The 24601-nt window shown below is 45.0% G+C and overlaps 4 protein-coding genes across 4 annotated transcripts; all 4 read left to right on the forward strand.

The window, feature by feature from the left end:
• Positions 1 to 520: 520 nt before the first annotated feature.
• Positions 521 to 3778, forward strand: LOC109396498 (olfactomedin-4-like). The gene is made up of 3 exons (XM_019668358.1): positions 521 to 536; positions 780 to 939; positions 2934 to 3778. The coding sequence occupies exons 1-3, from the start codon at positions 521 to 523 to the stop codon at positions 3655 to 3657; spliced, it is 900 nt and encodes a 299-aa protein (XP_019523903.1). The 3' UTR covers positions 3658 to 3778.
• Positions 3779 to 5371: 1593 nt separating this feature from the next.
• Positions 5372 to 7189, forward strand: UBQLNL (ubiquilin like). Its single transcript, XM_019668359.1, has one exon. The coding sequence runs from the start codon at positions 5372 to 5374 to the stop codon at positions 7187 to 7189; it is 1818 nt and encodes a 605-aa protein (XP_019523904.1).
• A 4629-nt stretch (positions 7190 to 11818) lies between these two features.
• Positions 11819 to 13756, forward strand: UBQLN3 (ubiquilin 3). The gene has a single exon (XM_019668404.1). The coding sequence runs from the start codon at positions 11819 to 11821 to the stop codon at positions 13754 to 13756; it is 1938 nt and encodes a 645-aa protein (XP_019523949.1).
• Positions 13757 to 22806: 9050 nt separating this feature from the next.
• On the forward strand, positions 22807 to 24366 carry LOC109396500 (ubiquilin-3-like). The gene has a single exon (XM_019668360.1). The coding sequence runs from the start codon at positions 22807 to 22809 to the stop codon at positions 24364 to 24366; it is 1560 nt and encodes a 519-aa protein (XP_019523905.1).
• Positions 24367 to 24601: the final 235 nt, after the last annotated feature.

Below are 24601 nucleotides of genomic sequence, written 5' to 3' on the forward strand. Positions count from 1 at the left end.
TACCAACTCCAGAGCCAGGTATGTGGATGGATGAAAGAATCTCTCTCCCCTTCATAGCCTCCTGTTTTATCTAATTTCAAATGTGACTGTTCCCAAAATTACTTTTTTTCTGAAGAAGACCCTGAGCTGAGAAATAATGGGAGACTGAGTTCAGTTCTGAACAGCACTCAGTGAACCACATTTCTGGTCTCTCATTTCCACAGGTGGCTAATGCCAGCCTCACACTCAAGCTTCTGGCTGACTCTGACCAGCGCAGCTTCCATGCTCTCCTCCAGGAGGTAGATGTCCTGGAAGGCCAGTTACATGAGTGTGAGAGACAGAAGGAGAAAGAAGAGGCCTCCATACACCTTGACCCACCACAGTCCCCAGGTGAGGCCTCAGATGAGATCTTCCCAAGATCTCATCTCCCCAAGGACAGGATTGGGCACGCAAGGTTGCCTATGGTACACTGAGAGATGGGCAGTTAAAATCTTGATGTAGAATAAACCTTCCATTTCCTTGTTTGGTGTATCACCACGGGATGCACACCAAGATTGGTACATTCTCACACATGGGCATACCCACATACACACACATGTAAATATACCCATAATCAGACATAAACACTAACCTTTACTCATGCACAATCATACCTGCTTATACAATCACACCTGCTTATACACTTATGTATGCACTCAGATGCGTGGACATACACTCAAATGCACATGGTTATTATACTTTCCTCCCAGTAGGTCATGTGCTTCACACTTAGCACATACCTTGCTTGCTTTCTTCTCTAGGTTCTTGTGCCCACGGAGGCCTCCAGGAAGTCAGCAGACCTGTCGTGGTGCAGCTTAATTGGAGAGGCTTCTCTTATAAGGCGGGTACCTGGGGCCGAGACTCGGCACCCAGTCCAGCCTCTTCTCTCTACTGGGTGGCCCCTCTGCGTGAAGATGGCAGGTGAGTCCAGGATGATTTCTCTTCTGCAACCAGATTCATTCCAAGTGTTCCCTATCCTACCCTAATAGGTTGCTTTGTGGCCCCATCCTTGCTTCTTCTATTTCAGGTGTCCCCTGGGCAAACTTAGCCTATGCCTGACAGGTTACCTGCTGGTACTCTTCTTATGGGTTAAAGATGGCCCAGATTGCTCTGAGCTTCCTTCACAAATTCACTGTCCAAAAGGTCTAATCCTCTTGTAATCCAGAGTTGGTGCTATTCCTAGCCTGATTTTATTTCAAGAACAAACTCTTCTACACCTGGGCCTCAGAATCTTAACTTCTGCTCAGAAGAAATTCAGAGGATGAACTTGACCAAACTTGAGTCTTGGAGTCAAACAGGCCTGTGTATGAATCTCAGTACTGCCACTTAAGCTACGTGACCTTGGAGAAATAAATTAACATCTCAGATGTATTCTTAGCCAGCTGTAAAATGAGAGTAATTAAATATATGAGAATATCACACAAGATCACACAGTAGGCACAGATAAATATTTGTTAGAGGAAAGAATGGCTAAATGAATCAATGAGTAGGGGAATGAGCCCTTCAATAAGCTGGCAGTCTGGCTAGGAAGACGGACGCAACTCACACACAGAGAGTTTAAAGTCAGTACATAAAGAAGTGTGATATAGAACCAATTGAGTAGGAGGTCATGGGAAGGAAGGATAAGTGTGGGTTGAACCAGTCATTGAAAAACCCCAGTTGAATTTCATCTCAGAAAGATGAGCTTTTTACTGATAATAATGCTCCCTAATTCCTACAGATATTTTGTAGCACACGAAACATGTTTACGTGCTTCTGTTTTTTTTAAAGATTTTTTTTTTTTAGTTGGGGAATTGGGGGATGGGAACAGTGCTGGGGAATTGGGGGAAGGACAAGTTGCTGTCGTTTTGTTCTTCAGTCTAGTTGTGGAGGACGTTGCTTCACTGGCCCAAGTTGGCACCATCATTGCGCTCTTCCCTGGCAAGGCAGATCAGTCGCCGGCTTCTGGATGGCCACTCACTGCGGCTGCTGGCCGCTCACGCTGGCTGCTGGCTACACACGGTAGCCCATGGCAACCCACTGCAGCAGGGGCTGCAGCCTACGCCGTCGCCGGCGACTCACGGCAGCCCAGCTCCAGGTTGAGCTGTTGTTCAGCATCTTAGCTGTAGAGGGCAGTGTCACTGGCCCTCATATGTGGGATCTGAACTGGGGCCCTCTGGCATCCCAAGCGAGTTCTCAACCATCGCGCCACTCGGCCGACCCCGTGCTTCTGTTTTTTAAATCCTCTAAATCTCTGTGGGTAAGGCAGGACATACTGCTTAATATTAAGAGACTTATGAGTAAGTCAAGAATGATTTAAGGGACTTTCCAAAATGAACTTCTGAGCATAACTCCCCCGAATGCAGCTTCAGTACTATGTCCTGCTTCAGGGTCTCTCTGTCTCAAGGGCAGGTACAAGGCAGTGAAGTCTAGGCACAGAAGATTATCCAAAAAGAAGAAAAAACATAATAGCTACCACTTGCTGATTGCTTACTTTGAGATGAATACTCTAGTAATTATTTTATTTGCATTATCTTGCCCAGTCTTGACAATCAAGGAGGTAGATCCTTTTGTTTTTCTTTTTATGAATTTACTTATGAGTTGATTGACCTTGAGCCAATTAATCTTTCTGAGACCCAGTCTCCTAATCTGTGGGGATCAGGCCTATCTGACAGTGCTTTTATTATAATTAAATGAGATAATGCATGCACAGTGCCTATTAGGCATTGTTGCAGCTGATGTTATTACTATTGTTACTGGTTTTTTTAAAAACAATTATTTATTCTATCATAGTATATTGTAAATAAAAAAAAATCCATTCTGTTCGATTCCAAAGCCCCCATTATGAATTAGAACACTAGCCTGCCCATTTTTAATAGTAATTTGTTACCCTGTTCTTGCTGTCACCTAATGATTCGGTGTGGGGATTGGCCTAGGTACTTCGACTACTACCGGCTGCATAAGTCCTACGATGACCTGGTACTGCTGAAGAACTATGAGCAGTGGAAGATGGGCTACGGTGATGGCAGTGGCAATACTGTGTACAAGAACTTCATGTACTTTAACTACTACGGCACAGGTGACATGGCCAAGGTGGACCTCTCCTCCAACAGCCTGGTTCTGCAGCGCCCTTTGCCAGGCGCCACCTATAACAACCGCTTCTCCTATGCCGGTGTGCCCTGGAAAGACTTAGACTTTGCTGGGGATGAGAAGGGGCTGTGGGTGCTTTATGCCACTGAGGAGAGCAAGGGAAACCTGGTTGTGAGTCTCCTCAATGACAGCACCTTAGAAGTGGAGAAAACCTGGCGCACCAGCCAGTATAAGCCAGCCCTGTCAGGGGCGTTCATGGCCTGTGGGGTACTGTATGCCTTACGCTCACTGAGCACCCGTCAAGAGGAGATCTTCTATGCCTTTGATACCACTACTGGGAAGGAGCGCCAGCTGAGCATCCTGCTGGATAAGATGCTGGAAACACTACAGGGCATCAACTATTGCCCCTTAGATCACAAGCTGTATGTCTACAATGATGGCTACCTGGTCAATTATGACCTCAGCTTCCAGACACTGAAGCGCAGGCTACCAAGGCCACCAGCCAAAAGGCCCTCAGGGGCTCGGGCTCCACCAAAAGCTGTCAAACCCAGCAAGACCTCCAGGTCCTGAGACCCCAGGGCAGAGCATTGGCAGAAGCACGTTCTCCTCTTTACCCTCCAGGTGGACCACTCCTCCAAATGGCCACCACCCTTACTGATTTGTAGTGGCATTGATTATATATCTAGTTAGTTCTTTATACTTATTATCTCAATCAGCACATTAAAGTTCTCTTTAATAATGGTCTAGGTGGATTTGATTGGGAAACAAAACATGAGATGGAAAATGTTACTTTCTCTTTACCAGAATCCAGATTGTAGGAGCTAGATGTATCATTTTGAAAACAAATCTCATATGCTGTGTTTTGAGGATCCTGTGAGCTAGGTTTGGAATTGTTTAAGTCCCAGGTTGAGAGCCTCTGGTTCTGGTGCAGAAGATCCAGGGGAGTTGCCATTAGAGTGGGATGAGCAAGTTCCCTTTCTTATCCCCAACCTCCTGAGTGGCACCTGGGGAAAAATGAGGCAAAGTCTTGGTGTAAAAATCAATGTTTCACTGTCCTGAATCAATCTCAATTTTGAATGCAGTGAGAGAGGGGCTTAGGTCTGAGTTCTGCTCTAGGAAGTGAGCAACTGATGGCTGACATGAGGTGGGTATGATGTGGATTGGGCTGAAGGTCCAGACATTCTCAACACAGAATCCTTGGGTATGAGAGCAGGAAGTCTCCTAGCCAGCTGGCTGTCGTTTCTTTGCTCATCTTCAACACACTGAGACCATATGGGCTTGGACGCTCTGCTTGACATTTACCTGTCTGCATGGTACACCTCCCCTCCAGGCAGGCGGAATGTTCAAAGTTTCAGACCCTGACGTCTTCACAGTCACACAGAAACCAGGCTACTTTATTCACACTTCCTCATGCTTACACTTTCACATGTATGTGTTCACAAATATATATCCAATCAGACATATGCCTTCTTATTCTCAGATATACAATATTTTCATCTATACCCAAACATCAACATAAATATAAATAGGCATTTAAACCTTTACACTAACAGAAAATTCATCTGCTACCCAAATAAAAATCAAGCACCATCCTCCAAATTTGCATGGAACTAACTGGAAGTCGCTAACACAAGTAATAAGCTCCTTCCTATGGGAGAGATTCCATTCTTACCCACAGGCATGTTGTTTTATCTATGGTTTCAACAGACCCAACTTTTCATACAGGAAGCCTAACATTCCTATAAGGAGCCCACATATATCACCAGAGAAATACTCATCCCACATAAACAATCTGGCCTTTGTTTTTTTACTAGTTCCATTTTAAGAACGTTGTCCTCAGTTTTCTGGAAAATTGTCTTATTTTATTTCATTCATGGAGATCTGGACGAATATGGTTTCCTTTTCCAGCTAGTCCTGGCAGGGACTGTGAGGCCAGATTAACATCACAATACCCATTTTCTACAGAGGTTATGCTCTTGGTGGGTGGGGCAGGGGGAGGGGCAGCATGGGAGGAGTCATCTCCACTTAGCCCACCTTGCACCAAGTATGAATCAGTAGCCACGACAGGCCTCAGCTGGGCCACATCTGGAGAACTTGGGTGGGGTAGGACACCGCAAAATACCTGGCCCCAGGCTGGTCACTCATCCTTTTTTGGGCAAGAAGGAAGCTAGCCTGTGGCCTGAGAACACAACACCTGAGGCAAGTCCAGTAGAACCATCTGTCTGCCCTCACCCTTCCTGCCCCTGCTTTGACCTGCTCCCCATCCGACCGCCCACGAAGGTCCATGCCACATATCTTCTCTCAAACACCCAGGATGGCTCCGGCTGGGTGTCCTTCAGTTCTGCCTGCAGGCAAGAATATCTCTCTAAGTGTCATTCGAGTGATAGTGAAGACACCAGGCAAGCAGAAAGACTTTATGGTAGCTGAAGATACCTTGGTAAGGCAGTTTAAGGAGAAGCTATCGGCTTACTTTAAATGCCAAATGGACCAATTAGTGCTGGTCTTCATGGGCCGTCTTCTCAAAGACCATGACACACTGAGTCAAAGGGGCATCCTAGATGGCCACACCATCCACTTGGTCATCAAATCTAAACAAGGATCCAGATCACTGGCCCATTCCTCCCGGAGCCTGCTGACCAACGAGCCCTGCTACCTAGACAGAAACAGCAGAGGAAATAGCAGTGGGGTATACCACCCTGCTGGTGTGAGTCACACCCCAGTGGAATCAGCCCCCTCTGTGGAGCCTGATGCATCTCAGGTGCATACCCAGCACCTGGAAGTGGGAAGTCCAGAGAACACAGCACAGGTCCTGGAGAATCCTAGCATCCAGCGGCTTCTGTCCAACACAGATCTCATGATACAGCTCATCTCAGAGCACCCAGACATGCAACAATTGATGCAGCAGAACCCAGAAGTCTCACACATCCTTAACAATTCTGAGACCCTAAGGCAGATTTTGGAGCTGGCCAGGAATCTTGCCGTGATTCAAGAGATCATGCAGATCCAGCAACCTGCACAGAACCTTGAGCATCCACTGAACCCACCATCACAGCTGGATGGAGAGACAGTCCCAGGCAGGTCCAGTACCTTGGGTCAGAGCCATGCTGATTCCAATGACCAAATGCCCAACAGCTCACAAGATCCCTTTAAGGGTAACATTTTCACAACTCTCCTGGGAGGACAAGTGCTGGAACAAGTCCAGTCTTCATCCCCGTCTCCACCATCACCCCAGGAAAGGCAGGACAAGCTCCCTAAAACCCAAGTCATCTATACTCGTTCTTGTGGTTTATCTTCAATTACTTCAGACAGTGCTACTCCCAACAAGGTGAATCATACTTCTAGGGCCAATGCTGCCACCAATTCCAGCAAGGGCCAGAGTCATACCTGTGCCGTTCAGCAGCCAGCTGGGGTACCCGCCTTACCTAGCATAGAGATCACCCAGCAGCCCCAGGCAGAAGACAAAGATGACACCATTTCTCTAGATAGATCTGACCAGAGTTTGGAGGATGAGCAGACCAGCTCCCAGATCACAGGAAGCATGATGCAGTTGCTTTTGAACAACCCCTACCTGGCAGTCCAGATGATGTCATTCATGAGTATGTCCCGGCTGAGTGAACAGTGGAGGCAGCAGCTACCCACCTTCCTGCAGCAGACACAGCTTTCTGACATACTTACAGCCCTCGCCAACCCTAAGGCATCGCAAGCAATGCTGAAGATTGAGCAGAGTCTGCAGCTACTGGCCACCGAGGCGCCTGTTCTTCTGCCCTGGGTTGCACCTTACCTCTGGGGCCTGGGCTGGCTTCCTGCCCCCAGCTGCAGCTACCCTGAGACAGATCCTTGGGCCTGGGATGTGCCAGATATGGCTGAGCCCAAAGGGCCTGAGTGCTGCCACAAATCTGGGGCAGTCCTACAGAAGCTACAATCTCTCGCTGGAGATCCTTCCCACCTTCCACAAGCCCCTGAGCTTCGTTTCAGCAAGCAAATGGAGTATCTTCAGGCCATAGGATTTGAAAACCACCATGCCAATCTGGAGGCACTCATTGCCACTGAGGGGGACACCAGTGCTGCTATTCGCAAGCTCAAGAGATCCCAGGGTTTCTAACCACCACGCCTGCCTATTTGCTTGTTATCTTCATGCTGACCCATTTGACCACCTTATCTGCTTTTTCCTCCTCTTCTGATGCTTCCAGCCAGGAGAAGTCTTGGAGCAGAAGAAACCAACCAATGCTTTCTCTACTGAACAATGGACCATTGGTTGAGGCTGGAAGACCTGTCAATAAAATGGCTACACCCACTTGCCCCCATCTGAGGTTTGGCTTTGTTTCTTTCACACACAAAAAGGGCAACTATCTGTGTGTGATATCCCTGTCTCACCTACCTATATACATGAACACATATACATGTACACACACACACGCGCACACACACACACACACACACACACACACCACGTGCGTATGTTAATATAGGGAATCATCATTGCACACATAGAACCACAAGCACAGACATCATACCACATTCACATACCCAAGAACATGCATATGTATGTACACACACACAAGTTCACAGAGCTGAAGATTCACATATATAGGCACATAAAGTCAACAGATATACACACCCCTGTGTATACACAGATATACACACATACCTAGAGAGACACATAAAAAGACCCCCATGTAAGGAGGACAAAGCATACAAAAGGGAAAAATACTACAGATAAACTCAGACACTACTTGGTCATAAAGACTTCCTTGATATCTCAAATCCAAATTGTTTCAAGTTTGAAAGTGGAGGAAGAAAAACCTAGTGGGCCAGAGTAGGAAAAATCCACATTTAAGTCAGGTCTTAATGTGTATCCCCATAGGAGTCTCCTACTAATTGCCATTTTGCAATCATAGGGCTTTGCTGGACTGTTATTAGCACAGAGAATACAGCTGCTGCCACCTTCACTCATATTCTAGCCACACACACACACACACACAAAACAGGCCTCCGTGGGGCACAACATCTTCCAACAACGTCATTCTTCAGCATAGCTAATGTGTATAGTTCATGTTTTCTACAGTTAGCCAATGTCCCCTTCCTCCTCTTCCTGCCTCACCAAGAGTATTTCACCCAATTGGTATGAAAACAATTGTGGTTCAACTGAAAACAATTGTGGTTTGACTACTCAATTATTAAATACTTTAATAAGCTCTTGCCATAATTTAATAAATCAAATAGTTCAGGCATTGAAGAAATAGTAGTGATAAAACAAAGACTACTTGTGGAGTTTACATTTTTTCTGGGGGACGCAAGCAGTATTTAACTTATAGACATGTTTGGTGATACGTGCTATGGAGAAAATTGAAGCAGGCTAAGCTGTTCTAAGTAGGGGATAGTCAGAAAAGGCCTCTCTGAAAAGGTGGCAGTTGAGCAGAAAGTAGAAGGAACTGGGAGAGGTGAACATGCAATTTCCTGGGAGAAGTATGTTCCAGGCAGAGAGGGCTGCATAAAAAATGTAAAAGCCCTAAGGTAGGAGGATTCTTGTATCTGAAACATAACAAGGAGATGATGTAGCTGGAATTGAGTGAACAGGAAAATGGGGGCAAAATTGGACATCGGGGAATCATGCAGCACCTTGTAGGCCTAGTGAGCACTTTGGATTTTACTATGAAAATCACTTGCTGGATTTTGGGCAAAGGAGTGGAGTGATTCGATTTATCAGGCTGGCTTCTGAGCGGGGAATACTGTGGTAAATGAAAACGTTGGAAGCAGTAGCACCGGTAGGCATTTTTGTGATAGAGCAGGTAGAAGATGGTAGTGTCTGGGACTAGGGTGGCAGCAGAGGAGGTGGTGAGAAGTGTTCAGGCTCTGGGCTGCAAACGGGACCCACAGAGTTGTGTGTGCTCCTCACAGGTCATCCATCCTCCAAACTTGACAGAACCTTCACTCTTGGCAAGAGTGAAGGACAGGTCCACAAAACTCTGACTGTGTCTAGCAAACATACTGCCAAAGACTTCCACTCCACCACAGCAGTCTACTAGAAAGATACATCTCAAGAAAGAAATGATACTAAAACTGATTTTTTACCTCCCCAATAAGACAAATCTATTAATCTAATTAAGCCTTAGGCCTTGGTTGCCTCAGTTTACATAAACAACCCAAGCTCTCCAGGTTATCTTTCTAATTATCCCAATGTGCTCGACAATCTCTCATCTGACTCAGTGTTCCATGCATCATCGATTCTCCAAACCTTTCCACCCTACCATTTAGAACTCATAGTTTAGCAACAGCAAAACCCTTATATCCACAACTTTCAAAATGTTCCCTTACCTTCCTTCTGTAACTGAAATCTGGCTGTCCACTGAGGTTACTGCTTCTCCAGCAGTGCTCGCTGCTTCTTTCATTCCTGGTGGACTTAGAAGTGGGATTGGTGTCCTCCTTGTGCCTTCTTTTGCTTCCTGACTACAATTCTCTAGCTTCAACACTACTTTATGATCTATCAGTATAATAATTCTGGCATAATACCTAGCAAACTTACCAGGGCATATCCAACTCTGCCCAGTCTCTGTGTAGGCAGAGAAAAGCAGACAACTATGCTGACTAGTCCTTTCTAAATTGATCACCAAAAGCCTTAACTGGTCTAGTAGTAATCTTACTACATTTCCCTATGCCAATAATTTTCACCAGAATCTGCATCAGAATTTCCTGGAGAGTTTGTCACAACACAGATTTCTGAGCGTTATTCCAAGAGTTTTTCACTCAGTAGGAGCCCCAGAGTTTGTATTTTGCTGGTGCTGTTGGTCTGGAGACCACACTTGGAGATCCAATGCTCTAGTCAATTCACTAACTTATTCATTGAGATGATCATTTCATACCTTTTCTGCTCTTCTCAAACCTTCACCATCTTATTTTCTACTCTCAACCACATTGATGTTTTATTTCAACAAGAAGAAAAAAGTGATCAGAAGTGACTTATACCTGTGTCCATCACTAAATCCACCAATTAACTTGCATCTGTACCTATACACACTGCCTTCCAACCTATTGTAGTGAATAAACTGGCCATGATCCTAAATCAAGCTTTTCCCTAATCTATCTACTCAGTAATTTAATCTGACAATTTTTTATCTTTCTCCTGCATCATTTTTCTCTCCTATTGGATTGTTCCTATCAGAATAAAAATATAATTTAACATTCTCATCTTAAGAAAAAAAACAAAACAAAAAAGGTTTTATCTCCACATTCTCATATAGCCACTATCTTTTTTTTTTCTCATTTAAAATACTCTCATTGGATTCACTTTCTTTCCAATCCATTTGCTTTTAAACCCATTCCATTCAGGTTTTCTGTCCCTGCCACTTTTCCAAACCTGGTCTCATCATTGTTCCAATTCTCTCCTGTCAAATCCAGTGTCAATTCTCAGTCTTTATCCTACTGACCTACCAGCATCATTTGACATATTTGGTTACTCTCTCCTTTCTGAAATACTTCATCTGCTCTTCTCTCTCTCTCTGCTTTTTTGACTTTATATTTTATTTCTTCTAAATATCCTTTGCTGAATTCATCTAATCTTACAGACTTCTAAATGTTCTAGTGCCCATGACTGTTTTTTACCTTTATCCTTTTCCTGCACTCACTAATCTCACGATTCTAAATACTTCATCAATGTGAATGAACTCTAGACTCATGATATTGAATTACCTTTCTACATTTCCATTTGAGCATAAAATAGACATCTCAGATATATGTAAAACTGAACTCCTAATGTTCTGTTTAACAACTATATAACCTGTTTCTTTGTTTTATTTCAATACATGGCCAATCCATTATTTGAGTTCTTCAGGGGGATAATAATCATTTTTTAAAAAAGTAAAATAAAAATTCCATGTCATCTTTGACCCCTCTCTCATATGTTTGCAGTCTCCTGCCCATCATAAATTCAATACTTTGAAAATATATAAAGAATTCATGGCTAATGTTGAATCAGGGAAAAGACAGGAACATAAGATGCCAGGAAGAAGAGGGTTAACTGGAGAGTAGCTGAATTTGTCTTAATGGGGACACGAAAGAGTAAGGAGTCTTTCTTAATTGTCTAATCCAAGTGAGTCTCCACATAGCACATACCAGGGTGTGTGGAAGGAAGACTCTTGACCTAAGAAGGAGGGCCATCCAAGGTCCCTCACTGTGAAAAAGGCAATTGAGATAATGGAAGTAGAAAAGTTAAAGGTTGGGAGAGACGATGTTCCCAGGGATGCAGAGCACCTTGGAGAAATCTCAAGAATCCATTGTGTGTGACAGTGATGTCAGAGCTGAGGTCACAGAGGTGGGTTCTGAGTGGGTTCCAGCTCAGAAAGCTTCAGGGGTGGCTGTTCAGCAAGATGAGGGTGGTTTGGAGCCCTGTATAAGAGGAAGAACTGGGTCACAGCTGATTGGTGTGTATTCCCTAAACTGGGCCCTTCTTCCTGCCATTGTCCCTTCACTCATCAACTGTAGACCTCTTTCCCAGGGCCACAGGTCTCCTTTTCTTGACCCCAACATCTCTCAAACCCTTAATCCTCCCAAAGCATACTGTCCCAGGAACCTCAGAGCTCCTTTCATGTGGCCCTCCAGTTCCCCCACCTTGAGATCCCAAGCCCTCTTTCTGCTCACATTTACTACTCCCACCACTGCCCAAAAGAATGATCTTGGTCTCCCATTCCTATCCCCCAGCTGTGTCCCCACAGACCTGGGCCTCCTGCTGCCCACCATGGCCAAAAGTGGACAGGCCCTGCCACAGGGCAGCCCAACACTAGTCCAGGATCCCCACTTCATCAAGGTGACAGTGAAGACGCCCAAGGACAAAGAAGATTTCTCAGTTACAGACACTTGCACCATCCAGCAGCTGAAGGAAGAGGTATCTCAGCGTTTTAAGGCTCACCCTGATCAGCTGGTCCTAATCTTTGCTGGCAAAATCCTCAAAGACCCTGACTCATTGGCACAGTGTGGAGTGCGAGATGGCCTCACTGTTCACTTGGTCATCAAGATGCAGCGTCGTACCACGGGCACTGAGTGCCCAGCTGCTTCAGCTCCGACCCCAGCCCCAAGCCCTGGAGTTCTCCCTCAGCCAAGCTCTGTTTATCCAGCAGATGGGCCACCCACCTTTAGCTTAGGTGTCCTCACAGGCCTCAGTGGGCTGGGTCTGACCTCTGGTAGTTTCTCTGACCAGCCAAGCTCACTGATGTGGCAGCATGCATCTGTGCCTGAGTTTTTGGCTCAGATTGTTGATGACCTCTTCATCCAAGGCCTGCTGTCCAACACAGGCCTGGTACACCAGCTGGTTCTTGACAACCCCCATATACAGCAGCTGATCCAGCACAACCCTGAGATTGGGCATATTCTCAACAACCCTGAAATCATGCGGCAGACACTGGAGTTTCTACGCAACCCTGCCATGATGCAAGAGATGATGCGTAGCCAAGACCGGGCACTCAGTAACTTGGAGAGTATCCCAGGTGGCTACAATGTGCTTCGGACCATGTACACAGATATTATGGACCCAATGCTTAATGCAGTACAGGAGCAGTTTGGTGGCAATCCTTTTGCTGCTACCACTACTGCTAATGCTACCACCAACAGCAGCCAACCTTCAAGGACGGAGAATTGTGACCCTCTTCCCAACCCCTGGGCTTCCCCATGTGGAGGCTCAGGTGGCAGGCAAGGCAGACAACCTGGGGAGCAAGATGTATCAGAAATTAGAAATAGGGTTGCCAACATTCTGGGTAATATAAGGCTCTATGACTATCTCCAATTACATGAGACTCCCCAGTCCCTGGAAACCTACTTGCAGGGGACTGCTTCCACCCTCAGCCCAAGCCAAGAAGCACATCCACCAGGAAACCAAGTGCCCCCAACTTCACCCTCATCCCAGAAATCTGAGGGATCAGTAGCAATCAAAGGAATACCTCCCTGCCCAGGGTTGCTGAAATACCCCACAGAGAACAGTACTGGACAAAATGGAGGCCAAAAGAGTATGACAGGGAATGGCTTCACTGGTCACAGCACCAGCATGCCTGATCTTGTCTTGGGGCTGGGAAGTGCTGCCAGGACCCCATTTGTTTCTTCACCACCATCCCCGATGGTGGCTACCCCTGGGATTTCTGAGCATGCCTGGCTGCCACCGTTAGCTTACCCAAGACCCCTGAGACCAGCCAGCATGAATCAGGCCCCACAGTTGCAGGATGAGACGCACCGGCAGCTGCCACTGCTGCTGTACCTTCAGGCAGCCATGGCAAACCCTCGTGCCCTGCGTGCTCTACTGCAGATAGAGCAAGGTCTGCAGGTCCTGGCTACTGAAGCACCCCATCTCCTGCTCTGGCCCACGCCTTGCCTAGTAGGATTTGGAAATACGGCAGGAGGTACAGAGCCTAGAGAGGATGCCCTTGCACCTGAGGATCTTCCCCCAGCCCCAGCTCCTGCGGTTTCCGCAGCACAGGGCTCTGTGGAATTCGGCCTCCATTCCACTCCCTTCCTCCAGATACTGCAAGCCCTAGCTAGTGCCAACTCCCAGCAGCCTGAGACACACTTCCAGGTGCAGCTAGAACGGCTGCGGGCCATGGGATTTTTGAACCCTGAAGCCAATCTCCAGGCCCTCATTGCCACAGGGGGCGATGTGGATGCTGCAGTGGAGAGGCTGAGGCAGTCGTAGGTGCCCAAGTTTTTCAGACCATATCTTTTCCTCTGTGCTTTTCCCCCCATATCCCATTGCCCAGCTCCCCTATTCTTGAATGCAGCCACACTATGAACCAAATTTACTATTATGCCCTTTACGGTGGAGACAGTGTTGTGCCATAGTCAATGAGAAAGAATGAGAGCCAGAAAGAGGGTGGGGTGCTGTGAGTGACCCAACTACCCCTGCCCCTGTGTCATCATGGGACGCCAGTCTGAGATCTGCATATGCCTGTCTTGAGATGCAATTACATCCAATCTCCAGTGCCAGTTGCTTCTGAGTCTGATTCTTTGTGGGCTGTGAGAAAGGGGAACATATGGGAAAAGGAGTGGTGATAAGATCTATCAGTGCATGAATGGGAGGGCTTGAGGGGAAAAGAAAAGGTTTGAAGTTAGAAGATGAAGAGGCGTGGAGAACAAAGGAAGGTGGACTGAGGCAGCTTCTTGATGTGCTTTCAGACGTCCCCCAGATTTTGTGTTCTGTAGGAACTGCCACTATGTACTCTGCTCAGCAGCCTGAATGAAAAGTGCAAGTGGGCACAGTTTCTTTTTCTTTTTTTATTTTTATTAAAGTTTATTGGGGTGACAATTGTTAGTAAAATTACATAGATTTCAGGTGCACCATTCTGCCCTATATCCTCTATATACCCCATTGTGTGTTCACCACCCAGAGTCAGTTCTCTTTCCATTACCGTATATTTGACCCCCTTTACCCTCATCTACCACTTCCCCATTACCCTCTGGCAACCACTAAACTATCATCTGTGTCTATGAGTTTTTGTTTCTTCCTTTGTTTTCCTTGTTCTTTTGTTGTTTTCAGTTTTATATACCACATATCAGTGACGTCATATAGCTCTCTACTTTTTGTGTCTGAGTTATTTTACTTAGCATTATAGTCTTATTTTTATTGTCCCCGAAGACTATCCCACAGGTGACTCTCATTTTCTGGATTTGATGCTGATCCCTGAGTGGATAGATATAGAGCATGATTCAGGCTAAATTCTAAGATTCCCTAATTTTACCACCGTTTACCAAGTTACTGTCCTTAGTAGCCAGATTTAGAGAGTTATTTTAATTGCCACAAACTGCTTGTCTTGGATTTTGTCTTTCTTGCAACTCCTAGCTCAGAAATGGAGTACCTGCCCTGTGTTCAGCATTCAGCATTAGGAATTCAGTGTGAGTAAAAGAGACATGACCCTGCCCTCATGAGATTATCATCTGGTAGCAGGTACTGTTTATTCTGTGAGTATTTAAAGAGTGCTCCTATGTAATTACAAACTAGGATAAATGTTATGAAGAAAAAGAAGAGGAGTGTGAAATAGCATAGCAAGGGTTTGATCTAGTCTGGGGAGACATGGAAGGCTGCTTTGAGATTCACTCCAAGCTATGATATTAAAAGTAAGAATGAAGATTTGAGAGGGGACGGACGAGTACCCCAAGTACAAAGGCACTGAGGTAGGATGTATGTCAAACACAGGAAGTGCTCTTGACATCTCAGATTAAATTCTAGTTTGCGCTCAGGGCCTCTTCCCATTACCCATGAACTTCTAGGGTGAAAGTGTTACAATTCATAAATCAAGCAAGTAAACGATGGCTTCCAGTCCATGTACACGTAAATGTGCCCGTGGGCTCACACAGGTATGCACACTATGGAGAAATGTACCAATACGTAGTGCATATTCACAGGTAAATATACCTTCACAGGTAAATATACCTGTGGGCACATCCTATGTCCACATAAGCATACACATACAACACAGTCTGTTATAATTTTCCCACACAATGGGAGTGTAAACATTAAAAAACAACAACAACATTAATGCTATATTCCTGTCAAGGAAAGAAAAGTGTCTTTGATAGAGGATACCACTGTGGTAAGAGTGGCCGTGGTTCATATTTAAATGTCTGAGATGCAGTGTTGGGGTCCTTTCAGGAACTGGGAGAAGCAGAACCTCTGCCTGGAACCCAGGACACTTGGACCAACCTGTCTTTACCTTTTAGATTCCAGTAAGTGGTTGAGAGATAAAACGAGCTTTGGGGGACAACTTTCTCCCACTGCTTGAGGTTTCAACTTCTAGGTGGGGCCTGAGATTTCAAATGCCCTTCCCAGCTCCAGCTCCCCACTCCTCCAGCTTTGCTCCCCATCAGCGGGGCAGTTCTTGTCCAGGTCAAAGGAATTGCTGTTTATGGTGCTGCTGGGGAAACAAAGGAAACTCTTGCCTCTGTTTCCTGTAACTAGCAAGGCAAGTATTCTGAAGCTGCCTCTGACTGAGGAAGATGTATGTGTATAATACAATCTCTAATTTCCATCCTGGAAAGACCAGGTAGGTCTGAGAAAAAACAACCCAGGGAAAGGAATGCTGCTGCTTTCATCTTTCTTATGGGCAAGGGAAGCATGAAGGCCCATCTGAAGGAAAGCAACTCACCGGGGCAGACAGCGGGTGGGAATCTGGGTCTAAAAGTCTTGGCTAAGGAGGGTAGTGTTCATTTAATGGACTCTCTTCTGTCCATGTCCTCTTGAGAGACCCCTACAGCTGATGGGGTATTTAGAATCCTTGCTGTAGCCTCATCAGTGCCTGAACTCATCAGCTCTGTGCCCAGCTCCACAATGAAGGTGGTGAACTTCCAGGAGAAACAGGTTCCTGGGTCAGGGACAGTCACTATCCTCTACCTAGCAGCTAAATAGGGCCTGGCACATGGAGAGCACTCAGTAAATGATTGAATCAATGTCAAATGAGGAGTGAGAAAATGAGGGACTAAAAGAAAGTGGTTGAGGAGGCTAGGTAAGATATGAATCAAATCGGTGATATGGCCAGACCAGAGCTTGTGCTTGGGGCAAATAAAGACTGTTGGGGTTTGGTGAAGAGGAGATTCCTGCAGGCTGATGTTACTGAAAGGGCAGGTTTCCCGATTTGGCCCATTTGCAGTCCCGGCTCTGATTCTCACGCTGTCAGTGCTCCAAGACAAATATCTGAACCTTGGGGTTCCCACACTAGAGGGTTGAATGGGTGGACTATAGAAGTTAACACTTTCTGAGGTTTTCCTGTATGCCAGGCCCTGTTCCAAGTTCTTTACATCTGAATGCACACAGCAGTTCTTTAATGCAGGTCATATTATTATCCTTATTTTTCAAATGAGAAAAACTTAAGCTTAAGGAGAGGGGAAGTACATTGCTTAAACTTACACAGCTTCTGCATAATACAGCCAAGATTTGAAATTAGACAATCTATTTCCAGAGTCTACACTCTTAACTACTGTACTAAATCAAGTTATTGCTTTGATTCTTACCCATACAAAGTGAAAGGGGCAGAAATTGTGGTATGGTAATTTTTGCACTTCTGACTCTTGAAAATATCTTCACTGGATTGAAATACATTATCATATTCTACATTTGTATATATATGTATATATATACATATATATACACACTAATACCATACTTCTTTAATTATTTTAACTTTGAAATATTTAATGACAAAAAGACAAAAAGATCAATGCTTGACTCATCATTATTCCTTTGCAAAATCCCCTTATCTATTTATGAATACCCTTACAGTAGATGTAAAATTTCAGAAGAGAACAAATGCCATTTTGATTGGCTTTCCATTATGTTTATAAATTAGAGGAAAATTGAGAAATGCATAAGAGGTGATCTTTTCTTTTAGAATAAGGAATGTTTCCATTCAAGTTTTATTTGTTTATAAAGAACTGTAGTTTATAAAAGTTTATATAACTTTTATACATTTAGCTTTTCTTAAACATTACATTTTTTTGGTTATTTTGAATGAATTTTTTTTCCACTGTATTTCCAGAATGGACATTACTGTGGTGAAACTGTTGTTACTAGTTACGTTATGAATTCTTATTTCAAAGAGAATTTTCACTGTTTCTCATACAGCAAACATATGCCTCCTTGATAAATAGTCATAAAGCCTCCACTCTTCTAACAGTTAAACCTCTTTTCTAAAAGCATAATTTGACTTGTTTTCTCAGTTTAAAAGTTTTAATATTTTAAAAAATATTTAGTTAAGAGTGATAAGAATACAAAAATCCCCAGCAATAATCCCACTACCCAGATAACACTACTAATACCCTGATGGTGTCCTTTCACACATTTTACAAAACTGTGACTATATCGTACATAGTGTTTTATTTCTTGGTTTTTTAACTTGATAATATGGCAGTAAGCTTTTCCCCAACTTATTAAAATGGCCTTTTGCAACTCATTAGTTCAGTAAATATTTCTTGATCACTTACTACATGTCAGAAACTCAGAAACTGTGTTTGGTGCTAGGAATACAATGGTGAACAAGATAGATATGGTTCCTGCTCTAAGGAGCTTACAATATAGTGGAGACAACAGAATCAAACAAATAAGAAATAGAAGTAAGGCCAGCCGAGTGGTTCAGTTTGTTAAGAGCTCGCTCAAAAGTGCCAGCTCTGAGCAACAGGGTCACTGGTTCAATTTCTGGCCCAAGCTGATCTGCCACTGAGCTGCCAATAGGTGGCAGGATGGCTCAGCTAAAATAAAAAAAAAATAGAAGTAATAGCTAACAGAACAGTTATCAAAAGCTAGACACTGTTCTATAAGCTTATGCGTACTAACTCACTTAGTACTCAAGACAACCCTGTAAGGTAGGTACTGTTTTTAAAACAATTTTACAAATGAGTAAACTAAGGCACAAGAATGTTAAGTGTCTAGTTTTAGGCAATTCTCCTGGGACGGTGGCTCTTACCCCATTTTATAATGGCAAAAGCACAGTTAGTAAATGGTGGAATGAGAACTGGAATTTGAACCAGTGTTTTTAGAGATCACACTCAATCTCTATTCAATATCACTGTCTTTAAAAATAAATATTGAATTATAATGCATTTCATGCAGGAAATGAGGTAACTTGCTAGTGTATATAATGGGAGCAAGAACATATTTGTAGAGGGGTGATCAGAGTGTATCTCTCTGGAGGGAGTATTTATGCCAAAACTCGAAGGGTGAGAGGAAGCCAGACACTCAAAGAGCTGGCAGAAAATTGTTTGAAACAGATGGGGAAGTATAAAAAAGGACCTCAAGTTTGGATAGAGTTTGATACATTGGAAGAAAAAGAGAAAATAGAAAGAAGGCTTGTGTGTTGTGGGGGAGGAAAAATAACTTCTACCCTTCTAAATTCTTCTGGCTGGACTAATACATTAACATGAGGCAGATTAACAGGAGGTAATGACCAACTTTATCACATATGTATGTATGAGGGTTTCCTAAGACCATGGGACCCAAGGACGTATCAGGCAGTTGGGGCTAATATGTCATTTTGGGCTCTTTAGAGGGAGGCAGGGTTCTGGGATTTCAAAGGGAAAGGAGACAATTCACAGGTAGATGAGAAACAGCAAACACGGGGTAAACAAATTCTTGCTGGGCCACCCAAACAGTGGGACACACAGTGGAGTCTGACAGACTTTTGCTTGATTTCTCTCTATTTGCTTCATATAGTTTATATTATGCTAAGTTGATAGGTCCCTTCCTTTAAGCAGGTTTTTTTCTGTCTTAATTTCTTTAGAAATTAAGGTTCTTTCTGAGTTTTGTTTCTTAAAAGTAACCAGCTTAAAATAATATACTAAAATAGCATATTTTGGGGTAGCAAACTACTTCCCCTCTGTGTCTAGAGTGCAGAGAGAAATGACGGAGAGCGCTTCAAGGCGAGGTGGGACAGACAGGTGAGTGCAAGATAGGGGTTTTGTAGCCCATGTACGGAGCGTGGATTTGACTCTCATTTTATGTGGAACATGAATGAGAAGGTGGCAAGGGTGGAAGCCAAGCCCAGTAATAAGACCTTTGCAGTCATTCTAGTAAAAGGAGGTGTTGCCCTTAAACTAAAGTTCGCCTCAAGGGCATATGGCAAGAATTGGACAACTGAAAATATATTTTGGAGATAGAATCTATAAAACTTTCTGACAAGATTGGATGTGCAAGATTAAGGGCAGGGAGACTTGAGGATTCATTTATTTATTCAGCTAATATTAATTGAACACCCTCACAGGCCAGGTCCTGTGTTAGGTGCTGGAGATAGGAGGTGTTCTAGTCACAAAGCTCCCCCTTCATGGAGCCAACAGAGAGGAGGGACAGACACCAAGTAATATAATTTCAAGCAAAGAGAGAAGCTAAGAAGAAAGCAAGGAGGGTAAGGAGACAGAGTTCCACAGGTGGACTAATTTTGGTTGGTAATCAGAAAGAACATCCCTGAAGAGAGCATTTAAGCAGAGGTGATGAATAAAAGAAGTTAGCTAAGCGAACGTCAGGAGTAGGGGTACCCAGACACAAGGGGCACTAATTAAAAAGCTGGCAGGAGCTTGGTGTGATCCAGGAACACAAGAAGTCCGCTGTGACTGGAGCAGATGCTCAGGAGTTGGAGTCAGGGAGGCAGTCATGGGCCAAATTATTCGGGCCGTTTAGTCTTGGTAGGCATTTAGATTTAATTCAAGTATACTATAGGAATACCTTTGGTGTTTTAGGTAAAGAGGTGAGGTGAATAGATCCATATTTTTAAAAGACCTTATTCACTACTTGTAGTGCATGCCTTGACAGTGGTTTTTCTTTATTTGTAATGCAAGTGGCTGACTTAAGCACTGAAGCTTTCATTGCCCAGACATTCCCTTCAAAGAATGCTATCTCCAGAAAAACAAACAGCAAAACAGAACAAAACACTACATTGCCAGCCACAGGACTAGATAAAGAGCCAGGGTGTCTCCTTCCCCTCTGATATTTCCTTTGTTTTAGAGATCATGGCTCATTTTCAAAACTGACCATTTGGGCAGCTTGTTTTTTCTTTTCCAGAGATTTAAATTCCTGCTCTTATGTTTTAAATCCACCAATTAAGTGTGAACCCATGAAATGCTAGTCCCCCACTCTTGACCCCCAAAAAAGCAGAACCCCAGGCATGCGATCTCCCTCTCTTTCTCTGCAACTTCACTGTGTGGTCCCAAATGTGCTGTGTAACTTCCAGGAGTTGTAAGCAATAAGCCTTGTCTCTTTCAAAGTTTCCTAGTGGTTATTGCTGAGGGTGTCTTATAATGATAAGAACCACAGAGCCAGTCCAGCCACCAGCCACATGTTGGTTATCAATAGGCTGAGATCGGCACAAAACTGTAAGGTATAGTGACTCGAATGGGCCAAAAAGGAAGCAGGAAAACCAGTTAGCAGGCTACTGCAGTACTGAAAGTATTGAGGTGATCAGATTCATGATATATTTTGAAGAAAAAGCCCATAATGCTTGCTGATAAATTAGATTTGTAAAGAGAGGAATCAAGAATGATGCTTGTGTTTGGGGCCTGGACAACTGGTTGAATGATAATCTTATTAGAAGGGAGAAAGGGACTGGGGGAATGGCAAGTTTGAGATTCTATTCTGACATTAATTGTCTTGGTGGTAAACGTAGCTGGGATCTGGAAAACTACTGGGGAAACAGGTTTGTGAAGAGTTGAGTTCATTCACTGTTATATATCATTCTACTTATCATGACAGCAAAGGATTCTAATAGATGGTTACTCTATATTCATGAATAAAAATAACCTAAAAATAAAGGGCCAATGTGAGAGGCAACAAGCATTTATTTGACATCAGAAAGTATTGCAATCTTGGTAAGCACTGATTCAGGCAGAAACCCAAGTGGTGTTCCCATTAGGAGGTGAAGACAAGGGGTAGTTATGCAAAAGGAAAGGGGAATAATTCCATGAATAGAAGGGATTTCTATTGGTGTTAATAAAGGAGGAAGGCATTTCTACCGGTGCATCTCAGCTTAGTTATTCCTTAGCTATGCACCGTGGTGCTAATTCTAAAGAATGTCTTTCATTTTCAGTCCTATATTCAGGATGTCTGCTGTCCTATCAGCTTTGCAAACAGTTGTTTGGAATACCATGTTGCTTTAGCCCAATCTAAAGGTTATTTTGCCCAGCTCAAACATTCCAAAGGTTTGAGGACTAAGATGTGCAAGGCAATTCCTCTGGGATGGCAGCTCTGACTCCTTTGTATAATGGCAAAAGCCTGAAACAGGCTGATGTATTCATCATCACAGTAAAAAAAATATATAATTCCTGCAGGAATTAAGGAATTAGAGGCTTTACTCCAGGGCCTCCAGTGGTCAAAGCACAACCTGGAGTGGTCAAAACAGTGTCTGAGAAAGTCCCTGTTTTCTGTTTTTACAGCTGAAATATGTCCCCTTCTATGTGACAAAACTCTTCAAATACACTTTAAATCTAATCATTGTTAAATCATAAAACCTAAAGTCAAACTATTACTTATAATTTCTCTTGTCTCAGCTCTAATCCTTTTAGAGTGGGAATTACAGTTTATTTCTCTGGGAGCAACATTGTTTGCAAGTTCTTGGGAAACAGGAAGCTGCCTTTCTTAGAACCGTGTAGATGGGTTACTCGGCCAGGTGGGCCTCAGAGACGCAAGCTGCCTTCAAGACCCTGGTGAGACTGGCGGGGTGAATTACACATATCTTCATTCTGTTTATGTAGAAATGGGAGCCTGTGGTCTTGATGAGGCCATGATCGGTAGACAGCAATTTAATGGAAGTCAGGCATGACTGGAATCAGCACTTTGTAAGACAGTTCTATGGCTGCCATTTCTACTCATCTGTACTCGCTGATGAAACTCAGGTTGGTAATGGATTTCAACCATGAAATAGGCTGGTGCAAAACATGTTTCTAGATAGGAATATTAAACTTTTTATCTATTGCCATTTAACCCAAATCATAAACCTCAAGCTGGTGGTAGAGACCTCTGCCCTTCCCCCATTCATATCTCAACTGTGACCTCATCACTGACATCATATCCCTTAAGGCTGACCCTGGAGAAGGGCATCCGTCACCCCTATGGGAGCCAGGAGGCTGCAGGGCTACACTGGGAGGTGGCGTCCGTAGGACGTGGGTGTGAGGACGTCATTGAACACCTACCGGTCCCTGGCCCTCGGTGTGCTTGGTGCCACATCTAGGCTTCTACAGGTCCTCAGGTGACCCTGCATCTGCTCTTGAGGAAATATGGCACAGGGTAGGGAAGAAGCAGGGGACAGCCACCTGGTGTCTGGTCGGGAGCCATCATCACATGTCATCAGAGTGTCTGTGAAAACCCCACAAGATTGCCAGGAATTTATGCTGGCAGAAAATAGCAGCGTCCGCCACTTTAAGAAACAGATCTCCAAACGCCTTCACTGTGACACTGATCGACTAGTGCTCATCTTCACTGGAAAGATCCTCCGGGATCAAGACATACTGAGACAACGTGGCATCCTTGATGGAACTGCGGTCCACTTGGTGGTAAGGACCCGTCTGAAAGGAACTCTGCCTAGTCCTGGAATTCTGCCAGGCCCCACAGGTCACTGCACCCATCGTTCTGAACCCTCTACCTCAGAGAGTGCTGGGATGCCAGCCAGGCTGGGCCGGCTTGCCCGGAGCTCGCCTGACCTGGCTGACTTCCTTGGCCAACTGGCTCAACTTCTAATGGCTGCGCCCCAGCCTGTGCTGCAGTTCTTAGAAGATCCTCTGGTTCAAGGCCTGGCAAGTGAGAAATCAGCCAATACCAGCCATGTTCCTGAATCCTCAAGGCCAGTGCAGAAACCCGAGCCAGCCCTTAAGGCTCTGGAAACCTTGCAGAGCCCAGCCCGGCAGCAGGAGCCCCTGCAAGCAGAAAAGCAGGGGCTAGAGGCCTTGAAGGCAGTGCCAGGTGGTGATAATGCTATGCGCCCGGTCTGCTCTGGTGTCCAGCAGCTCACGCTCTTCACTCTGGCTCCACTGGTTGCTTCCAAAGGCAATAACCCAGGTTTAGAGCTTGGCAGAGGGGAGAACAAAGCTCACAGAAGTACTGACACCACTGCTGCCATCTCCACAGCCTCTGCCCCTGCTAGGCCATTGGCACGGGAGGTTAGTGCAGGAGTAGTTGCTCAGGCCAGGGCCATGGCCTCAAACCAGGCCAGTTCAGAGTGTAGGACCGGTATGCTGGCCTCACACTCAGGCCAGGATATTTCCTCCCAGGATGGCCAGCAGCCCATAGGGAAAGCCACTCTAACCAGTCAGCTGAGACCCTCACCCTCTTCTTTGCGTAGATCCCTGCATGTCCTCCAGCAACATCCAGCTCTGTTACACCAGTTGGCCACCGGCAGCCCCCTGCGACATCGTATGCCACTACTTCCCATCCTCACCAACCCACGAGCACTGCAGGCATTGATACAGATAGAAAAGGGCCTGCAGGTACTGTCCAGGGAAGTGCCTGGGCTGGGGCCTTGTCTATGGGGCCCAACTAGACCACATAGGGCTACAAGAGCCCCTGACACTAGGGGTGGAGGACAGGATCTCAGAGCAGACCTTGAGCAGCCCACCTTGGCCGTTCTTCAGCTCCTCCATGCACTGGCCAATGCCTGCTCCCAGTCTAGCCAATCCTCACTGTCCTCACCCCCCCTCGCTGAAGGCCACTACCAGCAAGAACTGGAGCATCTGAAGGCCATGGGCTTCGCTAATCATGATGCCAACCTGCAGGCCCTGATAGCCACAGGCGGAGACATCCATGCTGCGACTGAGAGGCTACTGGGGGAACCAGAGACCTAGGTCGCTCCAACTGATGCCTTCAATGCACCACCCCATGGAGAGGGAGGAAAAGGAAGGGGAAGGGGAGGGGAGGGGTAGTAGCTTATTTTGGGAATTCCTCCTACTCAGATCATGTGCACAATGGAATAGCCCCTCCCCTACTGCCCAAGCCTGTTCTACATTAAAAAGATTGCCTGGATCTCATGTGTGATGTCTATTTAGGGGTAGGTGGGCAAAGAGAATGTTGTTTTGGAGG

This window comes from Hipposideros armiger, unplaced genomic scaffold (genome assembly GCF_001890085.2).
Source record: "Hipposideros armiger isolate ML-2016 unplaced genomic scaffold, ASM189008v1 scaffold_525, whole genome shotgun sequence".
In the NCBI taxonomy this organism is placed as follows: Eukaryota; Metazoa; Chordata; class Mammalia; order Chiroptera; family Hipposideridae; genus Hipposideros; species Hipposideros armiger.